This window comes from Acromyrmex echinatior, chromosome 3 (genome assembly GCF_024713525.1).
Source record: "Acromyrmex echinatior isolate Ae372 chromosome 3, ASM2471352v2, whole genome shotgun sequence".
Taxonomy (NCBI): Eukaryota; Metazoa; Arthropoda; class Insecta; order Hymenoptera; family Formicidae; genus Acromyrmex; species Acromyrmex echinatior.
In genome coordinates this window covers 11,197,697-11,214,688 of record NC_141854.1, presented here as the reverse complement: position 1 = coordinate 11,214,688, position 16,992 = coordinate 11,197,697, and the positions used below count along the sequence as shown (strand labels likewise).

At 32.1% G+C, this 16,992-nt stretch overlaps 1 protein-coding gene across 2 annotated transcripts in view; it reads right to left on the bottom strand.

The window, feature by feature from the left end:
• Nucleotides 1-16,992, bottom strand: part of ec (ubiquitin specific peptidase echinus) — a 70,090-nt gene that overhangs the window by 17,837 nt on the left and 35,261 nt on the right. The window contains exons 1-2 of one of the 2 annotated variants that reach the window (XM_011062813.2): nucleotides 5,567-5,906; nucleotides 1,886-1,978 (exon numbers count right to left, since the gene is read on the bottom strand). In XM_011062813.2, coding sequence (XP_011061115.1) covers nucleotides 1,886-1,978; nucleotides 5,567-5,617 — 144 coding nt within the window. In that variant the 5' untranslated portion in view covers nucleotides 5,618-5,906. Of the gene's footprint in view, nucleotides 1-1,885; nucleotides 1,979-5,566; nucleotides 5,907-16,992 lie in introns of those variants that run through there. The other variant, XM_087404202.1, reaches the window with a different exon arrangement.

The following is a 16,992-nucleotide window of genomic DNA, read 5'->3' as shown; positions in this document are numbered from 1 at the left end:
TAAGAAAACTGTCTAAAAGCATCTTGAAAAGATATCATGAAATTTATTCCGCAAAATGTTTAGTCTAAAAACCTGTTTCTCTCTAGCCAGTAAATTAGTAACAGGTAGATTTTCTATAAGAAATTTTATTTCTAGCTAAGATTTAGGTCTTAGGTATAAGGGATCCTAAAAGCTACTCAAAGCAACGACACGTCTTCTGACGCGACAGGCATTAAAACTCAAACTCACTCGGCAAAGCTATTATCTCAAATACCAACAGTTTCTTCTTTGTTTCCAAATTGAAATTATGTTACTCAATATTAAATTGTTCAATTATAAATAATAATATGCGCAATTTAATCTAACGTAAAGATTAGAATAATGTAACGCTTGCAAAAAATGTTGTATATCATCAAGTGTATTTAAATCATAAATTATTGTCACATGAATATTCTCAAATATGAGATCTATTCAGTGCCGGACTAGTAACGTGCTCTCTGCAGTAAGAAAATAAGCTTTGCTGAATTACTTTCAAATTGCAGTAATTTTGGGCAAAATTGCGCCGGTTGAAAGACGAATCTGGCAACAACGAAGCGAATACGTTCTTCCGACCGGTAATTGTTCTTGCAAATCGCACCCGGTACCTCTACACCTGAAGCAATTAACTCTCAAGATTGCTAATTAACCCCGTGAGAAGATCGGTGAAGAACTTGCGTTTCCACCTTCTCGAGTAGCCTCGAATGCGCGACATTACTATCGCATCTGGCTTGAAGCTAGTTTCTTCTCGTACTAGATGAAACAGTTGACCTTCCACGATAAAAGATAACGCTTGCACAAAATGATGGACCCAACGCGCGATTATAGTTGTGGCGCTCCTCGCCAATCACGAACGAAAACCGAGAACATAATTGTCCGTAGAGCATCGGTCCCGTTACAAGTCGTATCTCTACATGATTGCAAAGAATGTGACAGAGAAAATGATAGAGAATACGATAGCAAATAAAGTCAAGGCTTCTATTATCGGTCTGCCCAACAGCAAGAAGAAAGAAATTAAATAAATTCGTGCTAATATAGTAAGTCTTATTAAAATTTTTTTTTATATCCGACTTTCTGAATTTACTGTATACAAATATTTGTACAAAGATGCTTATTAAAGTAAAATGTATCAAAGTTGTAAAAAAATGTAAAATTTGTAAAGTTTGTTAATATTTCTCATATTTATGTAAAAATATAATATAATATAAAATATTAACAGTTAATTTAGAAATATCCTTGTAAGCTAAATAATAGCAAACTAAGAAAATTACAATAAATGATAAATATATAAATAAACAATGAGTCCATCAATGCAAACATCTTTGTTGTGATTATTGGTTGAATAAATTTCATTTGTATCACAGGTTTAATATATGCGTGCGAAGGGAATAATTTGCGCATTGAATGGAAAATAATAAGCTCCCTCACGCATAAAATATCAAGACATTTTATCTGTTGGGCACACCCCATTTTCGCTATTACCGTGGGAGCATTTCGAAAGATGATTCTCATTGAATTTCATATAACGTAAAACTTATCTAGAAAAATACTCAATTTCTTCTTCATATAAAAATTGTTCAGGATACTGTTTCTTTTTGTTAGAATGCTAAACCACCAGAAATCATCCATACGTAAAAGTGTCAAGGTAGCGTATTATAAAAGCTTAGAACATATGCCATTGCGTGCAACTACTGTTATCAATCGCGTTATAATTAAGGAAGGAAACAAAAACAGAAGATGTTAATGAGCATATTTCATAAACAATCTCTCTGCGTTTGCGTTAGAGATTCTTTGAAAATATAAATTACATATAAAAAATAAATAATTACATTAAAGAAATTGTCTTCTTCCGTAATTTTGATTTGCTTACCTTAAGTGCACAGAAAATGCAGGATTCACGCATGCACGCATGTCCGGAGAGCTCCCTGAAGCTTCTTCGAAATATGTCGAGATGCCACAAGACCTAAAAAATAAAATTGGAAAAATCTTGTGACATAATTTCTTAAATCATAATTTCCCGATAAATATTTTTCAGAAAAATATAGTATCATACTTATATTATTAAAAAAAGTTATAATATATTTAAAATTGTATATTTAGTTATATAAATTCATCATCTACATTTTTTGGAATTTACATAAGTTAATATAATCGTATGTGTCTACATCTGACAATTTTAATTTTATTACACTATATATATTACATGTTTTATTATATTATCAGCCACAAAATGGACTTGAATAAAAATTTCGGTATTAGTTTGAGTGAATTTATCACATCCTTTGTATTAGCATCCTTTGTAGCGTACGTCACCAAATCGAGAAAGGCAATACGTGGGTGTACACATATACAAACAAAAATGTAAATGTGTCGAGACCCTATATTGCATCGATCTACAGCCATATATGACAGTAACCCAATGTGAGCGCATTATTATACAGGGGAAAGTAAATCACAATTTCCATGCCCCCATGTTCTGCATAGCGGAACATAATTTCCTCTTTTCTTGTATTACGGTGCAAAACAATATTCGACTTTTTAAAACGTCAAATTTAGTACTTTTTATTATTTCTTTTAGTAGAACTTCTTGCTTTAACATTTTAATGATTATATGATTTTCATAAATTAGATATTCACACACATATTAATGTTTATAATTTAATAGTTTTAAAATAATAAGCATTTTTTATATAAAATAAGATATATTCTACAAGAACATATTACACATTTACTACAGTAATAAGAAAAATCTAATTTGTAATTTTAATCTCGATCTAGCGCAACTCGCGTAAAGGAGCACGGCAGTGTCGAGCACTATGTCTTAGCGCCAAGACATTACCGTGATTCAGATAATCACAGTAATATTTCTATATCTATATTTTATTACCTCATTGCAAAATTTATTGTAAAAAGTTAATACCATTCTGTAGAAAATATTTTTGTCATATGGATGACATATCCATATGGACACATATCCATGTGACAAAAAATAATGAGACTGGAAAAGCAAAGAGAATCATGTTAAGAAAAGTATATAACTTTCAAAATTAAGTGAATTTTGAAAATAATTCTATTTTTAATTATATTTTATATAAAATTAAAATGAATTAAATTCCATTTCTTCTTCCCGATCTCTCCCCCTCCCCTCTCTCTCTCTCTCTCTCTCTCTCTCTCTCTCCTCCTAATAAACTTAATTTCTGAGTAAATTAACACATGCATACTATTCTCCCATCTCATTGTTGTTATTAATTATACCGTAAATGATTATGCATTACACTTTTTTCCTTTGGAAAATTTACTGCAGGATTAGAATTTTAAAGCACACTTGTCTCAAGTATACTTCGATATCTGTTAATTAGTTTGCTACTCAATGCACAAACCAATTAGTAGCAGAAGCCTGCAAAAGGCTCGAATATAACGGTTGTTAATACTTATTAATCTAGTAATTATTTATCGAGCATCGAGCATATAATTAATAATTTTTAATTGGACATAATAATATAATTATATATTATATAAGTATTAAAAAAAATATATATATACAAGGTGTTTGCAAATAATGATAAATCTTTTGCATAGAGATAGAATGGACTAAACTGAAAAGAAAAGTCCTCTACCATTTTGCAATTTTTAGCAATTAATATCTTGTTAACTATTGCGAAAATTGCAAAGTGGTAAAGGACTTTTCTTCTCAGTTTAGTTCATTTTGCCCCTATGAGAAAGATTTATTATTATTTTCCAAATATCCTGTATATAATCAAATTTTTTATATTTCTGTATCTTTATTTTTTTCCTTTATAAATATTATTGTACAGTATAAAAAGAAAATATTAAAAAATTGAAATTGATTGCAATACTAATTAAAACTAACTAAATTTTTTAATTACTTTCTATCTATTGATAATGTATATTATGAAATAAGAATAATTAAATATAATTAACATATAATTAAAACATAAAATTAAAATATCATTCTTCTAATATCGTCATCATTCTTCGCATAATTTATTGTTTACCCAAGTGTGTTAAAAAAAAATTCAAGAACGATCGCATGAATTGTGTCTGATGAGAATTTCAAAGTGCTCCAAATACCTAGTTACTGCTGCGTGACGATCGTGCGAGATATTTTCTATGATACTACAATTACAAAGCTCATACGGGCTACTTCTGCACATAGTAATAGATGATATAAAATAGTCTTTTTCAGTATTCACTTATTTTGACGCTTCAATAATTTGTTTAAAACTTCATAAGATCCATTATTACTATAGGCATGCGTAAAAAGGAGTAAGGGAACACTTGCCCTTTCTCAATTTTGGTAAAAAAAACCAATTAAATTATGAAAATAATTTTTACAACCAAAAATTAAACATTCATTAACCATGTATAATCGTACGTTATTTGTACATACATATGTTCGTTGAGGATCTTCAAAACTTGATTTTAATATAAGTATGTTAATAAAATTTTATGAATAATTTTAAAAATAAATTCCTTCCTTTGACTGAAATCCTGGATACGCCCATAATTATTGCACCAATCGTATAATAAGAAACAAGCTACTGTTTTACTGCGTTTTCTGCAATCACAAAATGATTGGGAAATCGCATTTAAAACTTTGCAGTCAATTTATGATGTATCCACTTTATCGGAAAATTAAATTGTCATCCTATATTTGCCAATAAATTTAAAAAGGTTATTCTTTTGACTGTCGTATAAAATCGCATGGTTCACGTTGGATCATGTTAATTGATTTCAGAAAAAACGCATTGTGCATTTCGCGAGATTTTCTACAGTAATGAACAGAGAGTGCCGCTACGTTATCGTTAGAAAATTACGTAAATAAATTATCCACCGTTTTATACAACCACGCCCCACAAATCGACCTTATACCTTTCTACAATAAGAATGTACAGATATTTGCAATATTTTGCAATATTTTGAGTTGCAAAACAGATCTAAAGAAATGAAAAAAGTATTTGTTAAATATATTATACATTGCAAAAAAATAAATAATCTCATTTACTTAAATAAAACTTAACTTCAGAGCGCTTGTAAATTAGTTTGTAACAATATTTTTATCACAATATTATTATTATTATTACTAAACTTTTATAATTATTTTAAATTTTTTTATATAATAATAATTAATAGTTTAACGTAACATTTATGATCAATATTACATATTATCTTATCGCATCAACGTCCTCACTGTCATCTGTCAACGAGTTACATATATAAACAAACATATCACAACAAACAGTGTAAAGTATTTAAATTATTAAAACGTTATAGATACATAATAAATAGCCGATTTTCATGTTTTTTCCTCCATAATGCAAAAATATAGACATAAGATGATTTATACGCTGCGGATGTTCTGAGAATCAACAAGTTCTCCACGTAAGATAAATATAACGGTACACACATTATCACACGATATCATATCGCAACTTTTAATGACATCAGCCGATTCCAACAGTGATAAACCGAGATTAATAAATAATAAATAAATAAAATAAAAAAAAAGAGAGAAACCGTAAGACCAAACCTTGGCAATCTGGAAGAGAGCCTGCCTCCGCGGTCTCTGATCTTGCTTCATAGCGGTTGGTCGGTTTACTCCAATTTGCGGTCACCGTTATTTTCTCATAAAAATCCGGCAAAACACTCATAAAATCATCGACAATCCTGTCGATTATGAATTGCACTATACATTACACACTGGATCCCGAATAATAGAGGAAATGTAAGACGCGATGCGATCGCGCAAGATACTCTCTTAAGCGGGCGTCGAATGCAACAATGCCCGAACGAAGCCGGGAGACTTCAACAGCGACTACAGCGCCACGCGGGACTCTTGTGAGCAGGTAAGGAAACGAGCAGGGACCAGTGAACGCGATCGTGGTCCGTTGATACTTACTATAGTACAATATATAATACGGTGTAGTATGATGTTCTGGGCCTTACAGGGGCGCATCTCTTCTACGCGCGTATCGAAAAACTGTTCGCGTGAATTTGTTTACTGATTCAATATTTTGATAAATATACAATTACATGCGTAACGCGAATTTTCATTAATTTATTAAAATGCATAATGATATATCTCCCATTAAATTATTTTAAGAAATTATCACCAAAAATTTGTATGATTAAAACAAAATGAACTTCAACACTTTTGATCTTCTATTCTCAAAAAATATTTAATTATGTAAATTATGAAAAAATTGAGCATAATATATCAACTTTAACATACTCATTACGTATTTGTAATATTATATAAATATGTATTAACTCATTATGTAAGTGATAAGACAATAATAAAAGATAATGATCAATAACAAACAGAATAATAAATAGAAATATTCTAAAGCGGATGTTATTATAAATATTATCTACTAAAATCATCTAAATAAATATCATCTAATGCAATTTATCTATGAGTACAGAATAAAGATCCGATCCTAACACATTTACTACAGTCTACACAAGCATCGGCCATTTTTACTACGAAGTTACAGCGTGGGTGAGAGGCCCGGGGTCAGTCGGACTATTGAGGAAGGGATGAGGGGATAAGCGGCTTTAGAGTGGGGGTGACCAGGTTTTTCAGAGGAGCGGAAAGGGGAGATAGCGAACACAAAGTACCGCGGAAGAGTATCGGTATGGGGGAAAGGGACGAAGAAAAAATAAAGAATGGGAATGGCGAATGAGACGGATAGGAGAGGGAGTCATGGGACTGACAATGCTTTATGTTACGCTACGCTGCTACGAGAGATCGTTACGCAATTTGATTCGGAAAGAATGAACGGGTGATTTGGGAACTCTCTCTTACCCCTCATGTCTAGTGGATTTTTATATCCCATGTCCGGTGTATGACAGACAGTCTAAATTTAAAAGAGTATATTCTCATATGCTTAGACAATAGAATACCATTTGCTTTAATTAAATATAATAAATATAATCTATACTTTTTATTCACGCATTTATTTAAGAGCATTTGTTTCATACATGGAAAAAGAAACAAAAAGAGTACGTTCTTTTATCATAAAAATATTATAATTTACTATAATAATTATCAGGACAATCACAACGTTCATCAAAAGTGCTGCCTTTTAACAGCAATACTGCGAAAGCAGCTGTTGGCAGATGAGTTGTTCGCTGCCACACAATAGTGGAGTACAGCACGAGAATCTCTTTTTGCAGTACAGAATGCGTTTACATATGGTCATGCCTTCGACAGCAATCGATACACGCGTGCGAATTTTTTCGAGTGCCTACACAATGGCAAGAAAGGCAGTGAGTTATTACGATACCAGTTCTTGCAACAGAGTGCATATAGGCCCACGGTAGCGTAATTGTATTGTGCACATGGATACCTTAAACTGTCCCATAGGGAACGCGTAATAACTGTGAGCACGGTGTATGATACAACATTGCGTGTAAAAATATAAACCGTTTTGTTTCTATAGTAAAGTAAAGGTTTTAAAAAAATAAAATTTTGTTCGAGTTGCAATCATTATTATTTATGATGTAATATAAATCATTTAAATAAGACCGATTATAATCCAACTACTTTTAAAACGCTTTATCCGCAAATCTATTAAGAAACACGACATCGGTTGATTTACTTAACGCCCACACAATAGATTTGCATGGCGCCGTTGACTGTTACTTAATAATTCCCGTAGTACACGAGAAAAGAGCAAATATAGATATTCTTTGTTAAACATACGACGTAAATCAACATACTATCTTAAAGAGTTAGATTAATAAGAAATCAATTCTATTGTAAGATTATTGTAATTTAGCTGTTCGTGTGTTGACGACTTAACGAGAAATAGCGAATTTTTTTACCAAAACATCAAAATATATTATTTCTTTAAAAAGGGAGATTTATACGAATAAAAGAAAGATAATAATAATAATAAAATAATTTTATACATAGTAAAAACAAAAATATAATTTATAAGGAAATGTATGTTTGTTTTGCGCCAGCACTTTTCACAAAGTGCGCAAATAATATCATTAGTAAAAAGAGTCAATGTGCTCAAAGTGCTAGGTTCCGTGTGTGCGTGTGCTGGTTCTGTGTGTGTATGGTATCAGTTTACTTTAATCAGCGTAAAACATTTTCAAACACAAAAGGGTCTTGCGAAGGGTCGTTTGAAGATTTCCAGACTCCACTTGTGAATCATGACAACAACTCTCTTCACGGAAAAACGAAACTCAGAGACAAAGAAAACTTCTGTAAATCTTATTGCGATATGTATTTTCGAGAAGGACATTTCACTAATTTTCAGAGTGTCATATCTTTTGATCCCTGAAGGAAACAATCTGCTGTATACTTTAGTAATATTACTATTTTCGCGTTTTCACAACTCAAAAAAATTAAAAATAACATCTAAAAGAAATATAATATTATTATATATAACGTATTTCCATAATAAACGTAGATCATTTAAAAAAAAATAGATTATCAAAAAATGTCACTGTAAAAATATTAGGAGATCATTATTTAAAGATGTTCTTAAATTGCGCTTTGCATTGGTAAACGGGCTACTCCAAATGCATCGCATAAAATTCTATTGTTCGAGGCGAGGCATAAAACGACTTCGCGGTGAACGTTTTAATTTCCCACCGGAAAAATGTTCACGTAGGCGTGAAAGCGCGAGAAAAATACCGGTATACTTAAAGATCGAATGAAATCTATTCATTATTAATGATTGATTCGAAATGTCAAGTTGAGGAATTTAATTCTTGGATGCATACAATCATATAACATTTGGAACGCAATAATATTTTTGTATTTTTTAAATGTACTAAAAAAACATTACATAGTAAAAACATGATACAAAACGTGAAGGTTTCACAAATGGTTGTGAAGATTACACGACAATTTGCATAAAGGAAGAGAAGATAAGATAATATTGGTTAGCAACGAAAACCCCTGCATATCATACTTCAATTTTCTACGGATTGATAATATTATGTAAATAGTAATCCATTAGTTTTTCAGAAAATTAACGGACTTACTACTTAACAACCAATAGTAATCCGTAGAAAATTAATTTGTGATGCTCAGAAGTTTTCCTTACTATCCCCTCTTTTTTTTTATGGAAATGTGTAACTCACGAATGCATTTCCCAATACGGTGCAGATAAAAGCTAGTTTACTAAAGGAATACTTTTTTCAAAAATAAGTTTATAGAAAATTTGATTAATCTTCTTTAAATATAAAAATTTTAAATCAGCCCAAGAATCCAACGATTGAATTCGCAAACTCTATGTATTAGAATAAGGGAACATTTTGCACTCTTTTCAAATAAACTAACTAACTTTCAAATAAACTAACTAAGGAGCAGGTGTAACGAATGCATTTGATGCATTTGTGCGACCGAGGAGGGACACTGAAGGGGAAGCTACCCAAGCCTCGGATACAAAGAAGCAGGTACAAAAGTATTCAAGCTCTACGTGAGGGTCGATGGTGACTACCTGCTGCATTTTTGAACAACCTGAAGTCGGTGTGTCGCTTAAGCTGGGGTGGATCAAGCGGAGTCTCAGGTGTGCGCCAACGTTCAAGGAAGCGCCAACGATTATCCATTCGAATTCAGCGATGTATGACTTTGTAGCTAATGGCTTTTAACCCTACGTGTGAGGACTATTTACATCCGAGATGATACCGGGGCGAGCGACGAGCTCCAATTGCACACGGGTGTTCAATTTCGAGTGCGCAACTCGAGAGATAGCTTTAGAGAAATCTTAAGCTGCCTGCTTATCGTCAGATTACGATAAAAACTCTTAGTCGGCAACTGAGCAAGACTTTCAATCCTGTGTGATTCGGTTATACTACATGTATATATATATATATATATATATATATATATATATATATATATATATATATATATATATATATATATATAATATATATATATATATATATAGTGTAATAACTCTTAATAACCAATGTAAAATTATTATTAACATAATACATGTTTTTTTTTAATTTTAGATTAAAATTACATGTGGAAGAAATAGATTGGAAGAACAAAATTAATTCTTTTACAATTAATTTACTTTATTTAATAACTAATAACTTTAATAACTATTATATCTAGGCAAGTCTGTGCTTTAACATGGCTATTCGTCTAACTTTCAAATTTGACCGAGTTAAAGCCGTACAGATAAACTACAGGTGAATCGAGCGGCTACGGAGCGGCGAATAAATGTCAACCTCAGAGCAGATGAGCCACGCATTCTCGATCTTCGTGATCGAATCACATGGTGAAAGGAAAGGGTTTCTCGAGAAACGCGCTGAGCGCAGAATGCCAGCACGGCGGTAGACTGCTCATCTCCCATGATTTATGCAACCTCATTGAAGACGATGTTATCCCCGTCGACGATTCGTATTCGTTCCGCCGTCGTCTCGTTACGGCATCCAGCAAAATCTAGATCGTAAAAGGCGAATCTAAAAGTCGAAACAACGATCGAAGCTGTCTTGTTGTCGCATGAAAGACGACTTCCAGCAGAAGAACAATGATGATATCGTACGTTTTGCTTTAATAAGAAGGTAACGAAAACATTTTTTTCTTAAAAAATGAATTTGCAAGATAATGTGAGACATTTTAGGATGACATTTTTGAATTAATTATTTGCATTAATCAGAGGCGAAAAGCAATATCTCCTATTGAGAATTAAAATAAAAATATAATATAATATAATTTGTAATCGAACATATGTCATGTCTACTCTTACGTTCATATTTTAATGAATGACATTGCAGGGAAGAGATACATAATCTTACCAACTACAAAACGCAATTTCATGAATTTTTCAAATAGGAAGTGATATGATGATTCATTGAGAATTCTCTCACGCGTAATAGATTGAGAATAAATTTGTTTCGCATATTAGGATAGTGATGATAAAATACGTATCTCTGGAAAACGTATCAATCTTCACAGAAAAATATTCGGCTTATGAGAATTGATGGAAATATATGAGGCTTAATAAGAAAATACAAACATCGCAAAATAGATTAGACGACCAGATCTAGATTCTTGCAAAATACATATGCAAGAAGTTTCTTATAACTGTAGACTCGAGATTGCATAGTTCGTCTGGTTTGGCCGTTTCCGGAAAGTTGTTAGGTAAATGAATGTACGGGCACTTCCCACAAGAAGGTAACAACCTGAAAAGAAACCGCTAGCATCCGATATTTTCTCTCACTGTAAATGAGATTCGACATATCATTATTTTCTTATAACTTAAATTATGTTACATACAATATTTGCCTACAATTTATTAATAAAAATTTCATTTTTCACAATACACTCACTCTCTACTAATTTCGCTTCTTAATTGTTATTCTTATAAATTTCATCCTCTATTGTTTTTATAAGATAATTGCTCAAACATAAATATGTTCTGATAAAAATATTCATATTAATTAACCGCGTAAATATACCGCGAATCAAGAAAGCTTTCTAATAATTCAAAAACTATCGATTGTTATTCCATCGTGAAGTAACACGCACGTGCTGCAACTGTGAATGGAAATAAAATCTAAGAAGCGTATATTGATATCGAATTGTATATATAGATAAAAGGAAAGTGCAATCACTACATCTGCGTGCACCTGCAGTTCGATCACTTCCTACAAGGTTTAGTAGGCGAATTCCGACTACGACGAGCCCAAGGCAATCAGCATAATTATCACCAAGAAAAAGGACAAGCTCATTGATTACATCGAGCTGACAAGTACTCAATCATTGCGATCAAACGCTCTGATTGCAAATTTAAATCTAAAAAAATTAAGACCAGATTGAATCTAATCGCAGAATGTTGTCCAATTTAAAAAGTTCTAAAGGAAAGAGAATCATTCATAAGTTATATAATAAAAAAACGAGAAAATTTCGATTTTTTTGTTTCCCAAACAAATGATACATTTATCTTATAATTTATCATATAAGAATAAACAGATTTTCTTCAAAAAAATTCAAAAATTGACGTGAACAAGAATTACAATTCCATTGCTACTTGATTTTTGGAGACTCATGATATCTTCTATTGTTTTCCCCTTCTTCATATGAAGTGTACAACTTAGCTGAGTCTCTCCACTTTCCAAGGTGCTACTCGCACGTGCGCCGCTCACCGCGATAAGAAGAAGAAAACGATGAGTAAGAAGACGCACAAGAAAGAAAAAACAGAATGCCACGAAGAGCAGGCGAAGAGAGCGGCAATGTGAGGGCAAAACTGGTTTCCTCTACGCTGTTATGATGGCGGTGCCGTCTCCATGAAGCGGCATCAACGAGGCGACGTTTATACGCACGTGGCGGGATGTCGAGATTAAAGCAGAATCATCATTTGATTTAATGCCTTAGCCTTAGCAAGACGATATCGAGAAAATGTCTGAATTGAACGTGCGAAAGAGCGGAACTTGCGTAAAAACGGTTTTGCAATGTGCAACCATATTCGGTTTGCGCGGAATTCCCAGTGAATGTATCCGCTCCAATATTCACTCGTCAATCTCGAGCATGTAACAAAAATCGATCGTATATTAATATGACATAGATTTCATATTAAATCAGTTTTTAAGAAGCATTAAGCCGTTCTGCAGCATCCATAAGAAAATAAGACTGTAAACGTATGAGGTTTCAAAATACTAATCAATTTACACTGATTTAATTCTTGACAACTGTGATTTCTTCATCGATAAGAGTACTTCAATTTCTCTTTCAAGAGATAGAAAAGTCACTACAAAATCTGAATTATTCAGAGACAAGAATATAATGGAACACTTATTTAATTTAGAGTGCGATCCACTTATCTTAGCTACAAATACTTTGAAGCATTCTTTGATTGGTCAATTCATAAAATTCTTTCTTCTGATTAGTCAGAAAAATTTGCAACCTTAAATGGACTCTTATGAAATAGAAAGATAATATGAGAGAGTAATATAGTTATACTTATTTTTTTTTTAATTCTATTGCCTTTTTATTGCTAGAAAAATAAATCATTCCTTGTTATCATGCATTGACGTAAAGAAAAATTAACTATTAGGTGTTGGAATTAATTCGTAGCGTTTTTTAATGAAAGAATGTTATTTATTTCACATGAGCATTAAAAAATACATTAATGAAAGTACTTCCCATCACTTGTAAAACGCTACGAATTAATTCCAACACCTAATATAATATTAGCAAATAGGTTATTTTGCAATGGTAGAAGGAGGACGAGTTCCATACACTCTATAGATGGGTTAATACAGCTGACATGCATTTTAACCGCGAGAGGAACCACGACCGCATCGCGAGTCTCCTGCGCGAGAGAAGAAAACCCGTTGTTTTCGTGTAACTTGCAGGAGGCCGTACTACCTAAAGAAAAAGAAAGAAGGAGAGAAAGAAGAGGTGAAATAGAAAAGGAGAAGTGATGTGTAAGAGCAGGATCAACAGAGAACCGGTTTTCCAAGAGCCAAGAAGCGTACGGAGTACGAGTGTGTAGTGTACACGAGTAGTAAAGAAGGCTAGCGTGGCCTGTTACGAGAGAGAGAACCGGTTCCACAATTCAAACTGGAGTAAAAGTGTATCGTATCGTCGTCGATGGTCTTTGCCAAATCGTCTCGTGCACTTCCATGTTTACAATCCAGAGCATATCGTGAATGGCTTGAAGAGAAATAACTACAATTTCTGGATAAAAAATAATATACTATTTTACGTAAAATCACAGACATAAACATTTCTTGACGAGATAAATATTTCTTGACAAATAAAAGAAGACTATGTAGATAAATCTTTATCAATTTATCATTTTATCAATTGAAAGTGTTTATGTTTAATTGCGCGATTTCTTGACATTTTTCTTGATATAAATATCGAAGGTATATCTTTTATAAGTGCCTCCCTTCGATGGAGAACAAGTTGCCGGACTAGAATCATTATCCTCTTTTGATTAGAAACGATCATTACTAAGAGATATCTTTCTTTTTATCAATTGTAAAAGTTAAATAGGAATAAGTCTTATACGTCTTATTGTGGTATGTAGGAAATTAAATAAACAGCATCAAATATTAATTGCACTTGCATGTTGTTTAGAGTTTCGTCTCAAATTATCATAAATATTAAGTTAAAATTTATCTCTAGTTCGCTATATAATTCTGCTCTCCTCTTTCACAGTAGAAATCGAATACTCTATTGTGTTACTCGCATTCATTGTCCATCAAATCAATCGCTTGAAAGTTTACTCATGGTTGATTTTGTATAATGAAAGATCGATATTAAAGAATATATTGTAAAGTTACAGCAATATCTACGAATATAGATAGCATAACACCAGAATTTAGTATTCGCTTGTAAGATTTAATTAAGAAAGTTTCTATATAATCGCTATATTTTATTTTGCTAAGTAATGCATTACAGATCAAATTAAAGAAAGAGACGAATAAATCAAAATAATTTGAGACAAAGAAAATATCATATAATTTTTTTACTAAATAACAGGGGTAATATTTTTACACCTACATATTGTAAAAAACATTATTGCGTACCGTACCATATGAATTGCGAGAGAAACGAACATCTCGGTAAATTGGGATAATCTTTACTACCACTTCTGCTTTTCGAAAAAAAACATCCAAGGACAAAGACAACGCGGGAAAGGTTCCTATTGGTGCTCAGTTCCCGCGAATTTATGTTAAGGGTGATTTCAACGCCGGCCATCGTGGCGAGAAGATGGTCTGATGGACCCCGTCATGCATGCTGCGCACACACACACACACACACACACACACACACACACACACACACACACACACACACATAAGATATTATTACCATCAGAAATTCATTTATTCTTAAAAATTATAATCTCCCACGTCGCTAAGGAATGTGTCACTTGAGCATTTCTTTTTGAATATATTATGGATCAAGTTTAACATTTATGTTACATATTTATGTTACAAACATTACTACTTAACAGCAAATTATTAATTGATTTATATTTGTTGCACGTCCATAATTTTTTTAAAAATATATTCTTAATTTTATTAAAGAAATCTGAAGGTAAAATCACGATCTTCCATCATACATATAAGATTTGGGACAACACGTAGGCATATTCGAAGGAGCTCTCTCTTGGATAGTACGAGTGAGCGGTTCTTTGTTCCTCTCTGTAGACGCGAACCGAGGTCAAACGAAACGTGAGCGAGAGTGGTCCACGGTCGCAGCTTCACAAACCAGTTTCCATTAAAAAGATCTACTCGGCGGCGCCACCGTACGATGGCTATAAGAGCGTTTTCTGCGCGGGACCATGTTCTCCAGGGCGGGAGGATGTTGACCTAACGTCGCCATTTTGAATCACGGTATACGTGATCGTAGTACTACTCACAGCTGGTATCTCAATATTACTCATGCACGACGTATACGAGCGCAAGAGCACGTGCGCGTCTCGATATCGAGTCACGTATCACAAGAGATTGTTTTTATTAAGATTATATCTATATGCATATGTTTGTAACATAATACGTATCTAAATTTAAACTTGAAAACTTGTAACATTGCTATAGATATTGAAAAGTATCAACACTGTTATCGTTCCGCTGTTTCTTCTTCGATAAGACTAATTCAATTTCTCCTTCAAGAGATAGAAAAGTCATTGAAAAATCTAAATTATTCAGAGACCTGGAATATAGAACGTTCATTTAATATGATATGACAAACAGAAAGATAATTGTAATATAACTCTATTGTAATATAACTGAATTTATTATACTTTTTAAGACTCCTGCTATTGAGAATATAATATATAGGTATCTAACGATTGCAACGATTTCCGATTATCACGCATTGTTTACACGTACGAGGTGTGGCTCGCATACTTGTGCGTTCTACAACTAACATTCGCTTATCGATATTAAGATTCTTTTCTCTGGACTACTTACTAATACAGAGAATATACCCGCTGGCATATAAAATAGCTACAAAATCTTCAAATACGTACACTTGTCGTTGTCAGCACGCCACGAGGCATTTAAATCAACATCACTGAGTCCTAGATGGCTACATCTTGACAATCCATTTTCTCTAGGTTGTTACGTACACATACTTAAAAATATATATCTTTAACAGTCTTAGCAAGAAAATAATTTCCAATCATTTACCATAACAGAAATTAATCTGCTCCAAAACGAAATAAGACAATTACTTTAATGTTTTGGAAAGTTTTCTAATAAAACTTGAAACAAGAATATTCTTGTTTTTTCTAAGGATTTTCAGAATCAATAAATTTGATTTTGACCTGAGAATTTTTTAATTTAAATTTAAAAGAAATATTCTTATTAGCATAAAATTTAATTTTAGTACTTGATATCGCTGAATTTGAATGTAGTCTGGAAATGTCGAATTTCAAAAGGGTAGTAAGGATAATAGATGAAAGAGGATCTAATATTATAGGACTTATAATTAAAGTTTGAAAGTCAGTTTGGAAAGCTAATATCAACTATTTGCGTAGCAGTAATGAGTTTCAAATAAAGCGAAACTGAAAATTTGATGTTATTTAACAATAAAAAATTCTTAAAGCTGAGTTTTATGATACTCAAATTATTTTTCTAAATTTTGTTTACTATATTGAATCAACCATTTTAAATAATTTTGATCTTAAATACGAATAAGATATTAATAAATTATCCTGTAAACAAATTTCATGAAAATTGGTAAATATATAGTTTACAAAATAAAAGTATTATCACAAATAAAATCGCCGGTTATAAGGATTCATTTATAATAATTTTAAAAATGAATCTATTCTTTTTTTAAAAATAAAGAAGATTAAAATTGGTTAAAAAATTATCGAGATATTTTGCGAGTTATAAACGTTTTAAAATTTTTTTGTCTATATTAATTTCACAAAAGCAATAGTGGATTTCCATCCTATTTCGTAATAATTTTCTACAAATCATTACCCTTAGAAATTATGAATTTGGCAGTAT